The following is an 18,595-nucleotide window of genomic DNA, read 5'->3' as shown; positions in this document are numbered from 1 at the left end:
CTCATTGTTAAAACCGTGTTAGTGGAAGACAATCTTACTCGGCTACGAGGGACCGCCAAAGAAGAAGAAGAAGAGGAGCGGCTGAGGAATCAATCCCTGCCAGATGGAGGGCGAAGGACGGCATGCAAATTAAGTTCACAGCCATGATAGTTAGGGGGCCATGAGGGCCCAGGGCGCATCCCCCCGCCGAGCTTCCTGCCTCTGGGCAGCTGGAGGTTCCCCCCCCCGGGAGAGAAAGGTAGACTGCCGCTGGTCCTGGAGGCTCGTCGCCCCTTCGAGGGGATCCCACCTGCGCCTTCCACCCCTTCCTGCCCTTGACCTTTGACCCCCCCGGGTCCGCGACCCTTGACCCCGGCACGCCCCTCTTTCACGAAGACCCAAGCGACGCGGCCAATAGCGAGGCGGGACGAGTGGGGCCAATGAGCGGAGGCGACCGCCGTTTGTTTATGCCAAGGGCTCCGCCCGGAGGAACCTCACCCAATCGCACGTCCGCACGTGACCAATGGGGAGAGAGAGGGAGGGCGGGCTCCGCCGTCCTGGGAGCCAATGCAGCGGCGGGGACGCGGTCCGGCCAATAGGTTTCGGAGGAGGGCGGGGCCTCGGCAGTGGAAGGCGGGCCTGGAGCTGCCCTGCGTCCAATGGCGTCGCGGCGGAGGCGGGGCAGCGCGCGGAAGCGGCCCTGAGCCCGGAAGGGAGCCGGTGGCGGCTCCGGCAGCGGCAGGCGATGGCGGCGGCGGCGGCGAGTCGAGCGGGCGGAGGGGCGGAGCTCGTGCAGCTGAACGTGGGCGGCCGGAGGCGAGTGGGGGGGGGGGGTCGGCGTCGCCATGGAAACCGCCCTGGCCACGCCCCCTTGACGGGGGGAGGGGGAGGCCCTGGAAAGACCAGCCAAGGCGCTAGTCCTCATGGCGCCCGCGCGGACTGGCAGCCGCTTTCCTGCTCGGGGAACTTCTGCCCGGCCTGCGCTCACGGCCCTCCCTCCTCCTCCTCCTCCTTTTTCTGCAGGTTCAGCACCTCCCGCCAGACCCTCACCTGGATCCCGGATTCCTTCTTTTCCAGGTGCCCAGGAGGGGTGGGGGAGGGGTGGGGGAGAAGAGCCCCTTCGATCCTCTTTGATCATTTACACCCCTAATTATAAGAGTGGCTGGGGAAACCCAGCCGGATGGGCAGGGTAATAATAATAATAATAATAATAATAATAATAATAATAAAATTATTATTTATACCCCGCCCATCCAGCTGGGTTTCCCCAGCCACTCTGGGAAGCTCCCAACAGATTAAAAACAGAATAAAACATCAGCTATTAAAAACTTCCCTAACTAGGGCTGCCTTCAGATGTCTTCTAAAAGTCAGATAGTTGTTTATTTCCTGGACATCTGATGGGAGGGTGCCACTACCGAGAAGGCCCTCTGCCTGGTTCCCTGTAACTTGGCTTCTCGTAGCGAGGGAACCGCCAGAAGGCCCTCAGAGCTGGACCTCAGTGTCCAGGATGGACGATGGGGGTGGAGATGCTCCTTCAGGTATAGTAGGCCTTTGAGGGCATTTAGGGCTTTCAAGGTCAGCACCAACCCTTTGAATTGTGCTTGGAAACGTACTGGGAGCCAATGTAGGTCTTTCAGGGCTGGTGTTATGGGGTCTCGGCCGCCGCTCCCAGTCACCAGTCTAGCTGCCGCATTCTGGATTAATTGTAGTTTCCGAGTCACCTTCAAAGGTAGCCCCACGTAGAGCGCATGGCAGTAGTCCAAGTAGCCCCGTCCACTTTGGCCCTTGAGGAAGGGAGAAGGCCCAGGGGCCCCTGCCCAGAGCATGCTGGCTGGGCTGCAGGGCGCCTCTCTCCTGGACTTGGAGGCCACGTCAGGCATTTCAGGGGGAGCGCCAGGCAGTCTCCCCTTGCCCCCCCCGGGGGGGTGTTGTTGCTGGGAGGAGGCTCAGAATGCTCAGCCCCCAAGAGCCCCATTTCCTGGGTTGCCCTGCAGAGTTGCCTCTGAACAGCCAAGGGCCCCGGTCTCCGTGATGAGAGGAGAGGTCACATGTTCAGTGGCGACAGGGGAAGCCAGCCTGACTCGTCTGCCTGGCCACCTTGAGCACAGGCCTTTGGGGCGCTGCTGCCTCTCCAGCCTCGCTTTTTCTGATTCAGCAGCAGCCCTGAAACCTCACCTGCATCTGTTTGACTTGTAGCCTCCTCAGTGGACGGATCTCCACCTTGAAGGATGAAACGGGGGCGGTGAGTGGCTCTGTGATCCTTTTCTGTTCCTGGAGAGCAGGATGAGGGTGGCGCACAGTGTGGCAGGAGGGGTAGCTAACCTGGTGCCCTCTTGGACTGCAGCTCCCATCAACCCGCTAGCAGGGGCTGATGGGAGCTGGGTTCCATTATAGAATTTTAAAGGTGGAAGGGACCCCAAAGGGTCATCTCATTCAGCCCCCTGCAATGCAGGAGTAGCAGCTAAATCATCCCTGATGGGTAGCCGTCCAGCTTCTGTTTAAAAACCTCCAATGAAGGAGAGTCTGCCACCTTCCGAGGGAGTCTGTCCCTCCGTCAAATGGCTCTTGCCGTCAGAAAGTTCTTCCTAATGTCTGGAGGCCCCATGTTCCTTATCTGTGCTGTGAGGAATTAAGTGAAATGAACACCCAGCACATCTGCCTAAATGGGGAGAATGAGACTTCTTCCCCAAGAGCTTCTCTGGGCTTCGTTCCCGTGGAGCTTGCCTCAAGGCAGCGTTTCTCAAGATGGGGCGCAAGCATAAACAAGTTTTGATTTGTGGAATTGGCACTACTACAGGTGCCACATTGGTAAGAACGCAATCTTTTAGTGTGGCAACGCATTGGAACTCCCTGCCTATTGACATCAGGCAAGCATTATGATTGTCTTTTTGGCACCTGCTGAAAACATTTTTGTTTAGACCAGCCTGTTCAGATCCTTAGAAAGTTGGTGTGAGTTTTGATCTCTTTTTAGTCTATTGTTAGATTCAGCTAGGTAGCCATGTTGTTCTAACACAGTCAAAATAAATAAATTTTTTTAAAAAATGTCCAGTAGCACCTTAGTTGGTCTCTGAGGTGCTACTGGACTTTATTTTATTTTTTTACTTATTTAGTCTATTGTTAGTTTAACTTTTTGAATGTCTTAAATGATTGCTGCTCATTTTTCTCAGTGATACTTTTATTATTTTATTTTTTGGAAAACTACTTTGAGGTTTTTTGACAATCAAGTGGTATATAAATGTTATGAAGTGAATACATAAATTGTAAGCTGACCTTGGCAGCAGAGGATGTCAGCTGGGATGGTGCCCTCCCTTCACAGCACACAAACTGGTTTTTTTTTTCTGTCTGCTACGCTGGCCTTCATCCCCCTTTTCACATCAGACTCTTTGAGCAGCTTCTCTTCCCAGGGCTGCGGTCACACTGGGGCTTAGTGAGCAGATGTTGCATTTTTGGGACACACTGCGAGCTGCCTTGGTGTGAGTCTTCAGCCAAACACCCCCTGTCTCTTTCCTCCTAGATCTTCATCGACCGAGACCCCGATATCTTTGCCCCCATCCTCAACTTCCTCCGGACCAAAGAGCTTGACATCAGGTGCGGTAGGAAGAGCTCAGCAGCCTCTCTAGGCTGGGCATGGAGCCGGGGGGGGGTCTATGTTGGTGCTCCACTGTTCTAGCACTTTCTTCTGAGATTCCTTGGGAGGCAGGTTGTGCCGGATCGGGTCAATGGCCTATCAGGTCCAGCATCCTGTTCTCACAGTGGCTGACCAGATTATTGGAGGCGAATTTTCCCTGGTGGCAGACGACAGAACCATGAGACTGGTGTAAAATACTCAAACAAGAGTTTTATTACGGCTATACAAACAACAAACACAAAGCAGGTGGGTGTTCTCTTTCTGCAGGCAGTTGCAAACTGCAACTTCTTCTCTCTTTCTGCACATCACCAGCTGTGCCTAATTAGCCTGGAAAACCGCACCCAGAACTCATAGAAAATATCCTGCACCCTTTCCCTGTTTTGTGACAAATGATACCTAAGACAGATGCTGCTTTTGGAAAACCGACAAGTGAAATCTGAGCCCTCTCCGCCATGAATTTGTCCAGTCCTCTTGTAAAGTCATCCAGGCTGGTGCCCATCGCTGTCTCCTGGGGAAGAGAGTTCCACAGTTTAACTCTGCTGTGTGAAGAAGGCCTTCCTTTTCTCTGTCCTGAAACTCCCAGAATTCAGCTTTACTGCATGTCCAAGTGTTCTAGAGTTAGGAGTGACGGAGAACAATTTCTCTGTCCCCATTTCTTCTACGCCATGCGTAATCTTATAAACCTCTGTCGTGCCACCTCTTTTTGACAGTTCTCTAAACAAAAAATTACGAACGCTTCAACGTTTCTTCCTAGCCCTCAGTTTCCCTCTGGTCTTTTTGGCAAATGGGGTGGGTGTCTGCCATGCAAACTGGGGGGGGGGGCGGATGAGGCTCCCTGGTGACCTTGCATTTTGTGCCCCCAGGAGGACCAACGTTTCACTGCTCCTACACGAAGCGCAATTCTACGGGATCACACCACTAGGTATGCACAAAGGGGCATCAGACTTGCCTGGGCAGTACGGGGTTTGTTGTTGTTTTTGCAAAGTCTGAATTTTGGGGGTGGGTGGGGCTTGCACCATGTTGTGGTCCCAAATAGTTGGTGCCTTTGGGATTTGACACTGCCCTCCCTGCTTTAATTTTCTGTTCCCCCCCCCCCCGGAGCCACCTCCAGAGAGGCAACAGAGCTGGGTGGGCATGGGGCCTCAGTGCCCACCCAGGGTCAAAGACCACGGTGGACCGATCTGATCCTCTTCCTTGCTCCCCTTGTGTCTAGTGCGCCGCCTGCAGTTACGTGAGGAGCTGGAGCGCTCGTCCTGCGGGAGCGTCCTTTTCAACGGCTACCTGCCGCCACCAGGTAAGAGGGAGGGTACACCTGGGGGGGGGCTTTGCGGGACTTTGAGTTTACTTATTTACAGTGGTACCTCTAGTTGCGGACACGATCTGTTCACACTCCGAAAAGTCTGGAACTAGAGCGCGCTTCTGCGCATGCGCAAAATGTGCAGAACGCTTCTGTGCGCGCGCGGCGTATTCCATAAAATGTGCACACCACTTGATTGATCAGTAAGTTCCAAAGCAGTTTATGAAAGGATAAAACAATGTTATCAAGCAAAATCTACAATGCTTTAAAACATACAAAGCAGATTGAAACTTGCATTGACTTTCTTAGTGCCTTGGCAGGCTTGTCTAAGCAAGGAATGATTTTAGCAAGCGCCCAAAAGAGTGTCTGCCTGACATCAAGGGGCAGGGAGTTCCAAAGTCCAGGTGCTGCCAGACTAAAAGAGTGATTTCTTATAAAAGCGGAACAGGGATTATGTGGCGCCTGTAAGTGGTGCCAGTTCCGCCAGTCAAAGTGGGGTGAGGAGATCCTGCAGGTAAACTGGTCCTGAGTGGCTAAGGGATTTATGTACTAATACTAACACCTTGAGCAGCCCACGGCAAATGGGCAACCAGTGCTGGCCTCTGAGCACCAAAGGCGGGATATGCTGGCCAGCCCTCCCTTGTGCTGCAGTAATTTGGGCTGGGGGTGGAGGTCCCGGTGCCCATGACTAAGGCTGGGGTGGCTCTGCCTCCCCCCCCCCACCTTGCCCTCTTGCTCAGCCATCCTCGCCCCTCCTCTCCTTCCCAGTCTTCCCTGCCAAGCGGAGGAACCGCCACAGCGTCACGGGAGCACAGCTGGCAGCCCGCACAGGGAACCTCTCAGAGCGGGGCCTGGTGCGCCGGAGCAACACCATGCCCCCCAACCTTGGGAATGCAGGGCTCCTGGGGCGGCTGCTGGAGGAGAGGGCCTCAGCCACAGGTACGTGCCCCTCCAGGGAGACGGGGGATCAAGGGGCAGGGGCTGTCGGCTGGATGGAGTTTGGGTCTGGGTCTCAGGTGCTGTGTGCATTGTGGGAATGTTCAGGGAGGCAGGAGAGGATACATTGTTTATTAATATCTTTCCTAACTTGTGCTAGCAAGTTTCTTTACTTAGCAGAGTTTCACATTCCCCTTTTAAACACACAGCAGATAGCTGGTTGCAGGCTTGTGTAAGCCTCTCAATTGTTAAAGAAGAAATCTGAGGGCTCCCTTGGACAAAAAAACAAGGACACCAGCCAGGAATGCCAGAGCAAAACAGCAGCCAGTAGGCTTGGTCTTAATTGAAGACTGTCGCGACAGGGCTCCCACCCGCCACCAGGTGGAACAAGATGGCACACACACACCCCCGAACAGGAAGAGAACCCAACTTTTATTAGTTACTAATCCCCCAAGTAACACCCCCAAACTACATCACTACTACATCATAGATACATCACAAATTGGGAGGGTCAAGGGAGGTAACCTGAGTGTCTTGACACCTATGCCATCCCTCCTTGAACCCCTCCCAGGCACACATATCTACAAAACAAAAGAATGTTTTGAAGTTTCTGCCTTGGCCAGGTAGGGCTAATGGCTGCCCTTTGTTCTAGCCCCGGCTCAATCCTCAATCCATTTCAGGTGGTGGGTCCTTTGTGAGGGAAATGACCCATCGTCTGGCAGTTTGGAGTGGGCACATCCTCTGGCAGGGCTCCGCTGTGCACGTGCTGGTACGCCTGGGAGATTATGGCTGCCCTGCGAGCACACCAGGCCTCCCCCCTTTGACAGCCCTCTTAATATGGAGAACAACAAAAGTAGAACGGCCCAGATCTGACATACGGTTGAATTTATAGGAATTTATAACAGAACCACCATATATAAAAAAATATTTTCACTCGTGTGTGTGTGAGTGTAGTGCCTGTGGAACTGGGTGGTTCGGGGAAATTCCTGTAACACAATATTAGGTCCTGGTAAGTTCCCTTATATCCCTCTTAAAAGAATAAACACGCCACAATCTTGTGTAAAGTATATAAAAGAAGTTTACATACATAAGTTGCAGACATAAATATCCTTTTTCTGACACCTAGGAATTTCAATCTGTTTAAGCCTCTATTAAGTTCCTGGCAAGTTCCCTTATGTCCCTCTTAAAAGAATAAACACGCCACAATCTTGTGTAAAGTATATAAAAGAAGTTTACTCACAGCATCATCAGCTCCCAGTTGGATCCCTGAAGGCAGACTTAGTTATACATGTGGACCTATCCTATATGGCGATGATCCCAGTGTCCTCTGTTGGCTGGAAGCCAACAGAGCATCTCTAGCTGAAAAGCTGCTCCAACGAGGGAGGAAGTCAAAGAAAGAGAGAGTGCTGCGTGCCTTGTCCCTTTTGTTACCTACGCAGGTAAGGTCATGACCACCTCTAGTCACATGCAAAGGAAGTATATCCCAGCCAGGAGGAAACAGTTTTTGACTAGCTGGACCAAACATTCCCCCGCATGTCCACTCTAGGAAAACAAGGAATGTTGTACTTGACTGCTACTTATGTATCACATCCCACATGCATCCCAAATGGGGCATCTTTATCCCTGGGGATCTGACCAGGCAAGGCTGGGGAGCTGGCCTGTGATGACCCCAGTTCCACTTTTCCACTGGCTGCGGATGCCAGAAGGGGGATTTCCCACAAGGGGAGGGGGCCTTGCTCAGTGTCTCTCTTTGTGTCCACCCCTTTCCTCCAGGAGGGACGGGTGACCCTGGCGTGGTGCGCCTGGTGTGCGGGCACCACAACTGGATCGCAGTGGCCTTTGCTCAGTTCTTCGTCTGCTACCGGTGAGTGACCCTCTTGGGCCTCCCCAGCCCGGAGGTTCTGCTAGAGGCTCTGGGGGCCGAGAGCCGCCTCCTTCCCAGGCCCCCCACCCCCTGCCTGACTGCTCTCTCTGCCCCATAGGATGAAAGAGACTTCTGGCTGGCAGCTGGCTTTCTGCAGCCCCCGCCTGGACTGGGTCATTGAGCGGGTGGCACTGAACGCCCGGGTGCTCGGGGGCTCCCTGGGGGACAACGACAAGATGGTGGCGGCCGCCTCCTGCAGCGAGATCCTCCTCTGGGCTCTGCAGCCCGACGGGAACGGCACAGAGATTGGTGAGACCTGGCAGCCCCTCCGGGGGTCGCTTCAGGGCGGGAACAGTTTGGGGGAGCTCATAGGCACTGGCGTTGCACAGGGCCAGGTGGAATGGACACTCCAATAGGCACATAGGTCCAGTCTCGAGGAGCTTCAGCCCCCAAGCCCTGCTGTCCCCTGGCATTGTCCCAGCCCCAAGCCCAGTGTGCTCTAGCAGGTGATGTGGGGGTGGGCACTAGATGAGTGGGTCTAGGTGCCCCAAAGGCTACACCTCCTGCCTCTGGAGGTTGGGGGGAGGCCCCCCCCTTGTCCCTTTCATGCCCCACTTTTGGACTTCCCCTTTGGCCCTCTTATCCTGGTCTGATCTGGCGGGAATGTTCCTCGGATTCTCTCTCTCTCTCTCCCCACTAGGTGTCTTCCACTTAGGGGTCCCTGTGGAGGGTCTGTTCTTCGTGGGCAGCCAACTCATCGCCACCAGCCACACGGGAAAGATTGGCGTCTGGAACGCAGTCACCAAACACTGGCAGGTGGGCAGGCGCCCGGTCTCTGGGTGAAGGGTGGCAGGGGCTGCGGCTGCAGACTTCCTCTCCTGAAAGCCGCCTCCAGAGCTTGTCGGCAGCATCCGGTCGGGGGAGAAAAAGGAGGTTGCTGGGAGGTAGGCAGGGGCGCAGAACAGAGCCAAGGGTATTTGGGGTGACCCAAAGCAGGTCAAGTCTTTTTCCCCCTGAAAGCGACTATTGATATACTGTATTTATTTTCTGAATTGTTCCCCGTGGCTTTTCCTGTGGAAATGTTCAGGGTGGCAGGAGAGGATATATTGTTTATTAATATCCTTCCTAACTTGCGTTGCAAGTTCCTTTACTTAGCAGAGTTACATTCCCCCTTTTACATGCAGAACAGATAGCTGGTTGCAGGCTCGTGTGAGCCTCTCACTATTATACAATTCAGTCTGTTTCAGGTTGAATTGCACGTTCCAGGTAAGCTCCCTTGAATCCCTCTTAAAAGAATAAAGACGCCACAATCTTATTCAAAGTCAATAAAAGAAGCTGGCTTACACCAGTTCACAGTTGGATTCCTGAAGGCAGACTTAGTTACAAATATGTACATGTGGATCTGCCCCATATGGGGGAATAATCCCAGTGCTTCTGCTAGCACTGCTGAGAGCTAGCAGAGCTAAAAGCTGGTCAAATGAAGAAAGAAGGCAAAAAGAAGAGAGAAGGGTGCTGCGTGCCTTGTCCTTTTGTTACCTGGACAGGTGAGGTCACGCCCACCTTCTATCACATGCAAAGGAGGGGTGCTCCAGCCAGGAGGAACAGGAAGTTTCAACTGGCTGGACCAAACATTCCCTCACATGTCTTCTCTAGCTTTACAAGGAATGTCGTAGGATTGCAGCTAGAACATCCACGACAGAGGCCACTTGACCTCTGTTTCAAGCCCTCCTGCAAAGGAGAGCCCATCCCCTTCCCAGGTTGTCTGTCCCACTGTCAAATGGATCTTCCCAAAGTTCTTGCTAAGATTTAGTCTGAATCGCCTTTCTTTCAATTGGAAGCCGTTGGTTCAGGTCCTGCCCCCTGAGGCAGCAGGAAACAAGACCTTCAGATATTTGGAGATGGCTATTAGCTTGCTGTCTGCCTTGTGTTCGCCTCCCGGTTCTTTTTCTCACTGCTTTCCCCCTTCCTCCGCCCCCACAGACTCAGGACATGGTCCCCATCAACAGCTATGACGCGGCCGGCTCCTTCTTGCTCCTGGGGTGCAACAACGGGTCCATCTACTATGTAGGTGAGTGATGGGAAGGGGGCTCCTTGGCACGGAGGTCTCATCCAGCCCTTTCCAGGGCCAATGGGGAGCCTGTGCTTCTGCATGGAGGGAAAGACGAGGGCCAAGCGGACGGGGCACCCAAACTCCACGCGGTTTCTCCTCTCCCCATAACACCGGTCTTGAAAGACCTACATTGGCTCCCAGTACGTTTCCGAGCACAATTCAAAGTGTTGGTGCTGACCTAGAAAGCCCTAAACGGCCTCAAAGGCCTAGTAGACCTGAAGGAGCGTCTCCACCCCCCATCATCCAGCTCCGAGGGTCTTCTGTTGGTTCCCTCACTGGGAACCAAGCAGAGGGCCTTCTCGGTGGTGGCGCCCGCCCTGTGGAACGCCCTCCCATCAGATGTCAAGGAAATAAATCTAGACTTTTAGAAGACATCTGAAGGCAGCCCTGTTTAGGGAAGTTTTTAATGACTGCTGTTTTAATGTATTTTTAACCTTCTGTTGGAAGTCGCCCAGAGTTGCTGGGGAAACCCAGCCAGATGGGCGGGGTATAAATAATAAATAATTATTATTATTATCCGCCTAGATGTGCAGAAGTTCCCATTGCGCATGAAGGACAACGACCTCCTGGTGACGGAGCTCTATCGCGATCCCTCGGAGGATGCCATCACCGCCCTCAGTGTCTACCTGACGCCCAAGAGCAGTAAGGGGCTCTCCTCCCTCCCCCCCGCCCCCCCATCTCTGCCTTCAGAGCTGGGCAAGGGGGATCCGGGCAGCTAGCCCTTCTTTCCCCTTCTCCTCTACTTGCTTCAGTAATGCAGCCCTCCCATCCTAGAATCATAGAGTTGGACCATCTAGTCCAACCATAGCTGTCAACCTTCCTTTTTTGGCATTGGGAAACGGCCATAGCTATCAACCTTGCCTTTTTATGGAGTGGGAAACGGCGCTGGAATAAGGGAATTTCCCGCAAAAAAGGGGAAAGTTGACAGCTGGCCATCCAACCTCTGCTTAAAAACCTCCACGGAAGGAGAGGCCGCCACCTCCCCTTCCCAAACAGCTCTGGCTATCAGGAAGTTCTTCCTAATGTTTGGTCAGATGGGACCATGTGTGTTTGTTCCTGCCTTGCAGGCGCTTGGAGCCCCTGGGCTTCCCTCCCAGCTCTGTGATTCTGTGGTTCCATCCATGACTCTGGAATCTCCTTTATTGCCTTTTGAATCCGTTGGTTTGTAATGACCAATTGAGTTATTTTAATCTGTTTAGCTGTTTAACGTAGATGAGACCCAGTACACTCTAGGAAGGAAGGCACAAGTCAACCTCAGACAACCAATATTGGATTTTCTCTATAATATTGTTTTATTGATTCACAAGTAATTCCCATGTCAAGACAAGGAACATGCACTCCACCATCCTTCCATACCACTCTTCACCCTGCACTGAATTGATCAGGTTCAGTAGGAGCCACGGGAGACAGACAACAGCGCTGTCAAATGTCTGGCTCACATCTTAGGCTGGAGGGCTTTGCCACCTTATTGGCACCACACAACTCCTTACTCCTTACTCCTTGTCCTTGGCATCATCTCACAACTCTTGTCTTACCTCGAAGGTCATGTTGTGTAGCCCGTCTCCATGCCTCCTTGTCTGTGCTGTGCTGTACCATTCCCAGCACACACTGTTTTGGCCAAAACATGATGTTTTCCGCATTCCATTAGCGCTTTTACAACACAGTTCATGGACAGTTCCCTGGCATCACATCCATCTTGTGGTGTTCTTCAGCAATCTCCATACAAACCATACCATTTGTCACAGGTTCGAGTCCTGCCCTCCGGAGAAGGAGGAAGCAATCTTGTTCTGTGTGACAACCCTTCAGATATTTGAAGACGGCTTTCCTGTCATCTCTCAGTCTCTCCTTTTCCAGGCTAAGCATCCCCAACGCCCTTAGCTGTTCCTCCGAGGCTTCCAAACCCTCCCTGCGTTGTGTCCTGGAGAGGACCTGGGAGTCCTGGGTCCCCTGCCCCACTCCATCCAGCAAAGCCCCCCCCCCAGTCGCAACCTGGTGGGGATCCCCCTCTGGGTCCCCGTCCTGCATGGGCCGCCATGAGCCACGGAGTGAGTCCAGGTGACCCCAGGGGCCCTTCCTTGTCTCCCAGGCAACAGCGGCAACTGGATTGAGATTGCCTACGGCACCAGCTCCGGCACGGTCCGCGTCATCGTCCAGCACCCGGAGACAGTCAGCTCGGGGCCCCAGCTCTTCCAGACCTTTGCCGTCCACCGCAGCCCTGTCACGAAGGTGATGCTCTCCGAGAGACACCTCATCTCAGGTACCGGGGAGAGGAGAGGGCGGCCGAAACGGTCAAGGGGATGAGGCCGCTCCCCTGCGAGAAAAGGCGGCGGCGTTCAGGGCTGCTTAGCTTAGGGGAAAGGATCAAGGGGTCTAAAATGATCCATGGCCAGGAGAAAGCAGAGGGGAAAGCTTTCTTCCCTCTCTCGTAACCCTAGAACTTGTAGAGATTGTTGGAAGATTCAGGGCAGATGAAAGAAAGGGGGGTCCTTCTTCGTGCAGTGCATAGTTAATCTATGGAACTCCCGCCCACAGGAGGGAGGCAGTGAGAGCCTCCAGCAGGAATGGCTATGAAAGAGGATTAGACAGACTCGTGGAGGAGGAGGACGGAGCTGGCAGCAGCCGCTAGCCGCAATGGCTCTGTTCTGCCTCCGTCGTCAGAGGCAGCAATGCCCCCAAATATCAGCTGTTGGAAAACACAGGAGGGGAGATTGTCTCCTGTGCTTGGGTCCTGCTTGCAGGTTTCCCATAATGAGCCCCTGGTTAATCATTGTGGGAACAGGACTCCGGACTAGAAGGGGCCCCTTTGGCCGGATCCAGCAGGCGGGCTCTTCTTATGTTCTGATAGAACCTCCAGATCCCGAGGCAGCCTATCTTGATTCCGAGGTTCTATTAGGTAATAGGTAAGCCACTGCGAGGACAGGAATGCTGGACTGGATGGGCCGCTGGCCTGATCCAGCAGGCTCCTCTTACGGAGAGGTCTCCTTCCCCCACCGCCTCTCCCTCTCTCCTTCCCAGTCTGCGCTGACAACAACCACGTCCGCACGTGGACCGTGACTCGGTTCCGCGGGATGATCTCCACGCAGCCTGGCTCCACCCCGCTGGCCTCCTTCAAGATCCTCGCCCTGGAGTCGGTGGACGGGCACGGGGGCTGCAGCGCCGGCACCGACATTGGCAAGTGGGGGCTGGCTGGGGGGGAGGGTCGGGCCCCCCCGAGGGGGCTCCCCGCCATTGCCTTGCCAGGTCTGTGACCCCCCCCCTCCCCTCCCTCTTGCAGGCCCCTTTGGGGAGCGGGACGACCAGCAGGTCTTCCTCCAGAGGGTGGTTCCAGACGCCAGCAAGCTCTACGTGAGACTCTCCTCCACGGGCAAGAGGTGGGTCGGGGGAAGCCCTCCTTGGCGCAGCAGCAGCGCAGGGGTGGCTTGGGAAGAGGGCTGGACAGATTCACGGGGGAGGAGAGGCTATTGAGGGATACGAGCTGGGACGGCTCTGTTCTGCCCTCCACCGTCGGAGGCAGTGATGCTTCTGAATCACAGTTGCTGCAAACTGCAGGGGGACAGAGGGATACTCTTGGGCTCAGATCCCATGGGACAGAAGGACTGTTTTGGGAGGACAGGGGGGCGGGCAGGTTTGGGGGACTCCCTGGTCCTGAATGGGGCAGCTGTGCCTCTGAAGGACCAGGTGCACAGCCTGGGGGTCATTTTGGACTCACAGCTGTCCATGGAGGCGCAGCTCCATTCTGTGTCCAGGGCAGCTGTCTCCCAGCTCCATCTGGTATGCAGGATGAGACCCTCCCTGCCCGCAGACTGTCTCGCCAGAGTGGTGCATGCTCTGGTTATCTCCCGCATGGACTACTGCAATGCGCTATACGTGGGGCTACCTATGAAGGTGACCCAGAAGCTGGAATTAATCCAGAATGCGGCAGCCAGATGGGTGGGGTATAAACAATAAATTATTATTATTATTAGGGTCCTCTGGTTGGTCTCTGTGAGAGCAGGATGCTGGCCTAGGTGAGCCAGGCTCTTCCTCTGTTCTCATGGAGCCTCCAGGTCCAGAGGCAGTCTACCTTGATTCCTTGGTTCTCAGGGTGCTTGGAGGCTGGACTGGATGGGCCCCCTTTGTCCCTGACCTCTTTCTTCTCCTCCCCCCTGCGCTCCGCAGGATCTGCGAGGTGCGCTCTGTCGACGGGTCCCCCATCACGGCCTTCGCGGTGCAGGAGTGCGAGGGCTCCAGCCGCATCGGCTTCCGCCCCCGCCGCTACCTCTTCACCGGCCACAGCAACGGCAGCCTGCAGATGTGGGACCTCACCACCGCCATGGAGGTGGTGGGCCAGCCGGCAGGTGAGCCAGGCAGGGCGGGGGGCAGCGGGGCTGGTCGTCCCCCCACAGGAGGGCACACTGGCCCAGGAGCTGCCTTGGTGCCTGTCACAGGCAGCAGCCATGTGCAGAGGAATGAACTGAAGAGCCATGTGGGGGTCTGGAAGCCACGGGGAGGCCGGGTGGCGTGGCCGGATTCTGTCAGGCAGCGCCGGGCACTTAGACTCTGGCCCTCTCTTGCTTCCTCTCTGGGCTGTGGCTTTTCTCGTAGAGTTTGAAGAGGCCCCCAGGGGTCATCTGGCCCAACCCCTTGCAATGCAAGGAGCACAGCTCTAGAATCCCTGACAGGTGGCCCCCCAACTTCCAAGGAGAGTCCACCACGCCTGGGGGGCACACGCAGCCCCCAGAATGAGACAGACCACTCCAGGCGTCTCCCTGATGAAGCGCAGCCTGCGGCATTCACAAATCACATCAAAAGACGCGCATACTCACTCAGCAGAGTATAGCAGAAACATTCGTGGAGCATGAGTGGAGCATTCAAAGTGATTTATTAAGCAATATATACAGGACAAAGCAACCATGGCGTCCTCTCACTTCTCCAAGAGAAAAAAAATATTAAAATCCCTTCCAGTAGCACCTTATTTTTTATTTTGTTTCGACTATGGCAGACCAACACGGCTACCTCCCTGTCACATTCTCCAAGAGAGAGAGAGAGTAAGGAAAAGTACAGCACAGCGGAAGAGAGATAAGACTGACATCCGTTCTCACACTTTCCAAGCCTAGAAAGTAAACACAGACATGTCATGTAACAATCACACATCCAGCAACGGAGGAGTGAAATGCTAACACTCCCGAGATCACAGTCATGTAATTGTCTTCTCTGGCAATCCCTCGTAGCCGAGTAAGATTGTCTTCCATGAACACGGTTTGAACAGTGAGTCCGTAAGTGACTGTGGAGGCCCATTCTGGACCCACACATCCTTCCACAGTGGGTTTCTGGGCAGGAGTTGATCACGGTGTGGATTACCATGTGTGCCTTCCTCTTAGCACATTTCTCCCTTGCGTCCTGAATTCGAGTGTCTTCCAAGCCCATGACACCTTTGGTAAAGGCTGTTCTCCAACTGGAGCGCTCGCAGGCCAGTGTTTCCCAGTTGTCAATGTTTATACTACATTTTTAAGGATTGCCTTGAGAGAGTCTTTAAACCTCTTTTGTTGACCACCACCATTACGCTTTCCATTTTAAAGTTTGGAAAAGAGTAGTTGCTTTGGAAGATGATAATCAGGCATCCGCACAACATGACCAGTCCAGCGAAGTTGATGTTGTAGAGTTGGAAGGGACCCCCAAGGGTCATCTAGTTCTGCCCCCTGCAATGGAGAAATCTCCACTCAAGCATCCTGGACAGATGACCATCCAACCTCTGCTTAAAAACCTCCAAGGAAGGAGAGGCCGTTCCACCGCCGAACTGCTCTTTCCCCCAGAAGGTTCTTCCTGATGTTGAGCCGGAATCTCCTTCCCTGTGACTTGAAGCCATGAGTTCGAGTCCTCCCCTTCAGAGCAGGAGGAAACCAGCTTGTTCCCTCTTCGGTGCAGATCTCCTCTCAGTCTCCTCTTTTCCAGGCTAAACCCACCCACCTGCTTCAGCCGTTCCTCCCCAGGGTTAGTTTCCTACAATGGCTGTGCCACACACCAACCCCGGGCACAGTCAGGCTGATCACTTGCTGTGCCAATAAATTCCTCCTTCCATCTCTCCCCCCCCCCCCATTTTCCTGCCTTCCTCAGACGTGGGGGGTCTCTCGGAGGAGGAACTTCTGCAGGAACTGGAGCAGTGTGACTTGGCTCTCTCGCACTCCCTCGAGGCGAACCCGGCCAGACCTTTCGCTGCCGCCAACGCTCCTTGGACTGCCAGCACCAGGTAGAGATTGGCACCGGCGTGCCTCTGCGTGGAGGAAGGCGAGGGAGGGAGGGCTGAGAAAGCCGACCCCCCAGCCCAGCCCAGCCTCCTTGTCGGGGGCTCGCAATTCCAGGCTAGCAGCTCTTCCCGAGGGGCAGTGGAGGGCAGTTGCACTCCTGTGAGTCACGTGATCTGCGTGGCATCTTCCTGAGCAATACATAGTTAAACCGTGGAACTCCCTCCCACCGGAGGAAGTGGCAGCCACCAGCCTGGGGGGCTTCAAAAGAGGGTTGCACAAATTCATGGAGGGGGAGAGGGCAAAGGGCGGCTTCGAGACAGGATGGATGGCTGTGCTGTTCCTCTTCTGACTGCCGCTTGCTGGAAACCTCAGGAGGGAAGAGGGCTCTTGTGTTCAGGTTTCCATTAACAGGCATCTGGTTGGCAGAGGCATACCCGGCTCCCTTGCCCCCTTGGCAAGGAGATGTCTCGGTGCCTCTGAAGCCAGGAGAGACCATGGAGAGGAAACTCAAACCAGTTTGCTTTGGGTGGCCTTGGCCAGCCTGACCACCCCCTTGGCGTGCCCCTGCTTGCTGGCCACGGGGAGCACAGGAGGCTGGACCCGATGGGCTCCCTTTGGCCTGATCCAGCTGCCAGGCTCTTCCTATGGAGGCCTATCATGATAGCAGATCCTCCATGCCCAGGAACAGTCTACCTCTCAATAGCAGATAATGGGGAACAGTTGGAGAATACTTTCACACTCGGATCCTGTTTGGGGGTTTCTCTTGGAGGTGTCTGGTTGTGAGAAGAGGAGGCTATGCTAGATGGGCCCTCGGCCTGATCCTGCAGCTGGGCCCTTCTTGTGTCCCTCAGGGGACTCTAGCCTTCATGGGAACAGATTATATCTATATAAGGTTCATTAAGTTTTTTCAAATATTTTCACAACAACCTTCAAATCAAATAATTCTATTATTTCCTAAGCGGACTTCCCACCCTCACTTCCACTGTGTTTATACTCAAATCTTTTTTACTGCAATATTTATTACAATTGTTTTGTCGTTTTTCTTCCACTGCTTTTATCTCAATTCCTGCCCACAATTTCATTTGGCAGTAATATCTTTTCAAAATAGTCCACAAAAGGCCTCCATTTTTCTATAAAAATTCCTCACTTTGTTCTCTTAATTTCACTGTCAGCTTTGCCATTTCTGCAGAATCCGTTACTTTCAGAAGCAGCTCTTCCTTCGTTGCAACCTTTTCTTCTTTCCATTTCTGCACATACGATATTCCAGCTGCTGTTGCCCCATACAGAAATAGTTTCGTCATCTTCTTTGGAGCTTCTGGTCTTTGGGGAACGGACCGTTTTAAGGTCTTCTTCGTTTCATTCCAGAGCATCCCCCCCCCAATAACCTGCCTGTGCTTCTTCTTTCCCAGCAGCCTCCAGGGCCAAGACTCAGACAGCCCCCGGGACAAGGCGGCCAGGGGTTCCCCAGCCCCCGCCTGCCGCTTCGGCCGTGAGAACTCGCCCCCCCTGGACTCCCCCCACCTGCAGTGCGGAGACCCGGACCGGCGGCGCCTGGGCGGGAACTTTGTGGAGCGTTGCCAGGAACTTGCCCGCTCCTCTGGGCTGGCCCAGCCTGACCCCCGGTGGGTTGCCAGCGGCGGCCCCAGGGAGCAGCAGCTGGGTGCCAAGGCCAGGCGTGGCGGCGGGGGCCCTGCTGGCGGGGGGGCCACGGCGGCTCCAAGACCCCCCAGCCCGAGCCCCTCATCCGTCGAGCCTCCACTCCCGCTGGCCCCCTCCAAAGTGCGGCTCAGCGAGACCTCCTTCTGACCCTCCACAAAAGGAGGCGCGTCTCTCCGACCAAAGACCCCCGTGCAGCCGGTGGGGGGGGAGCAGCCTTTGCTTCCGGCCTCCTGCGCCGCCGTGGGGAGGAGCGCAGGGCTGGCCTCTGGGCCCTCCTCTTCTTCCTGCCTCCCCCAAAACGCTTGCACCTCCGTCCCCAAGTGACTTCCAGTCCTCTCAGGGTCTCCTTGCCCCTTTCCCTCCCCCCAGGCGCTGGGCGCTTTTCTCCCCAGCGAGGGATTTTGCACAGGTCTGCAGCAGCATCCATGGGGGGGGCCCTTCTCCTCCTCCGTGGGGAAGGCCCAGTGGGTGGCTGGGTGGCTGTTGTCTCCCTCCCCCCGCCCCTGCCCCCCGACAAGCCAAAGCTCAATAATGCCTCTCTTTTTTTTGTATCAGTCTGAGACTGGCCATGCAATAAAATGTGGAAAGCTGCCTCTGTGGGTGTCTTTGGGGGGGGGGGCGGAGCAGGAGAAAGGAAGAAGAAATAAAAGAAAACGAAGGAATTCCAACATCAGAATACCTCCTTGTTTATTGCTACATTCATAGCAGGCAGAGGGCCTTCTCGGTGGTGGCACCTGCCCTGTGGAACGCCCTCCCACCAGATGTCAAGGAAATAAACAACTATCTGACTTTTAGAAGACATCTGAAGGCAGACCTGTTTAGGGAAGTTTTTAATGTTGCATGTTTAATACTCTGTGGGGAGCCGCCCAGAGTGGCTGGGGAGGCCTGGCCAGATGGG

At 54.6% G+C, this 18,595-nt stretch overlaps 1 protein-coding gene across 1 annotated transcript; it reads left to right on the top strand.

Moving 5' to 3' along the window:
- The first annotated feature begins 701 nt into the window (after nt 1–701).
- On the top strand, nt 702–18,290 carry SHKBP1 (SH3KBP1 binding protein 1). The gene is made up of 18 exons (XM_033158647.1): nt 702–795; nt 1,003–1,056; nt 2,176–2,221; nt 3,494–3,567; nt 4,471–4,529; nt 4,821–4,901; nt 5,673–5,843; nt 7,614–7,704; nt 7,823–8,013; nt 8,405–8,520; nt 9,685–9,772; nt 10,340–10,456; nt 11,901–12,071; nt 12,830–12,985; nt 13,089–13,185; nt 13,973–14,151; nt 15,908–16,040; nt 17,448–18,290. The coding sequence occupies exons 1-18, from the start codon at nt 725–727 to the stop codon at nt 17,842–17,844; spliced, it is 2,292 nt and encodes a 763-aa protein (XP_033014538.1). The 5' UTR covers nt 702–724; the 3' UTR covers nt 17,845–18,290.
- The last annotated feature ends 305 nt before the right edge of the window (nt 18,291–18,595 follow it).

This window comes from Lacerta agilis, chromosome 8, assembly GCF_009819535.1.
Source record: "Lacerta agilis isolate rLacAgi1 chromosome 8, rLacAgi1.pri, whole genome shotgun sequence".
NCBI classification, from domain to species: domain Eukaryota; kingdom Metazoa; phylum Chordata; class Lepidosauria; order Squamata; family Lacertidae; genus Lacerta; species Lacerta agilis.
Note: the sequence above shows the minus strand (reverse complement) of the source record. Positions and strands in the feature narration are given on the sequence as shown.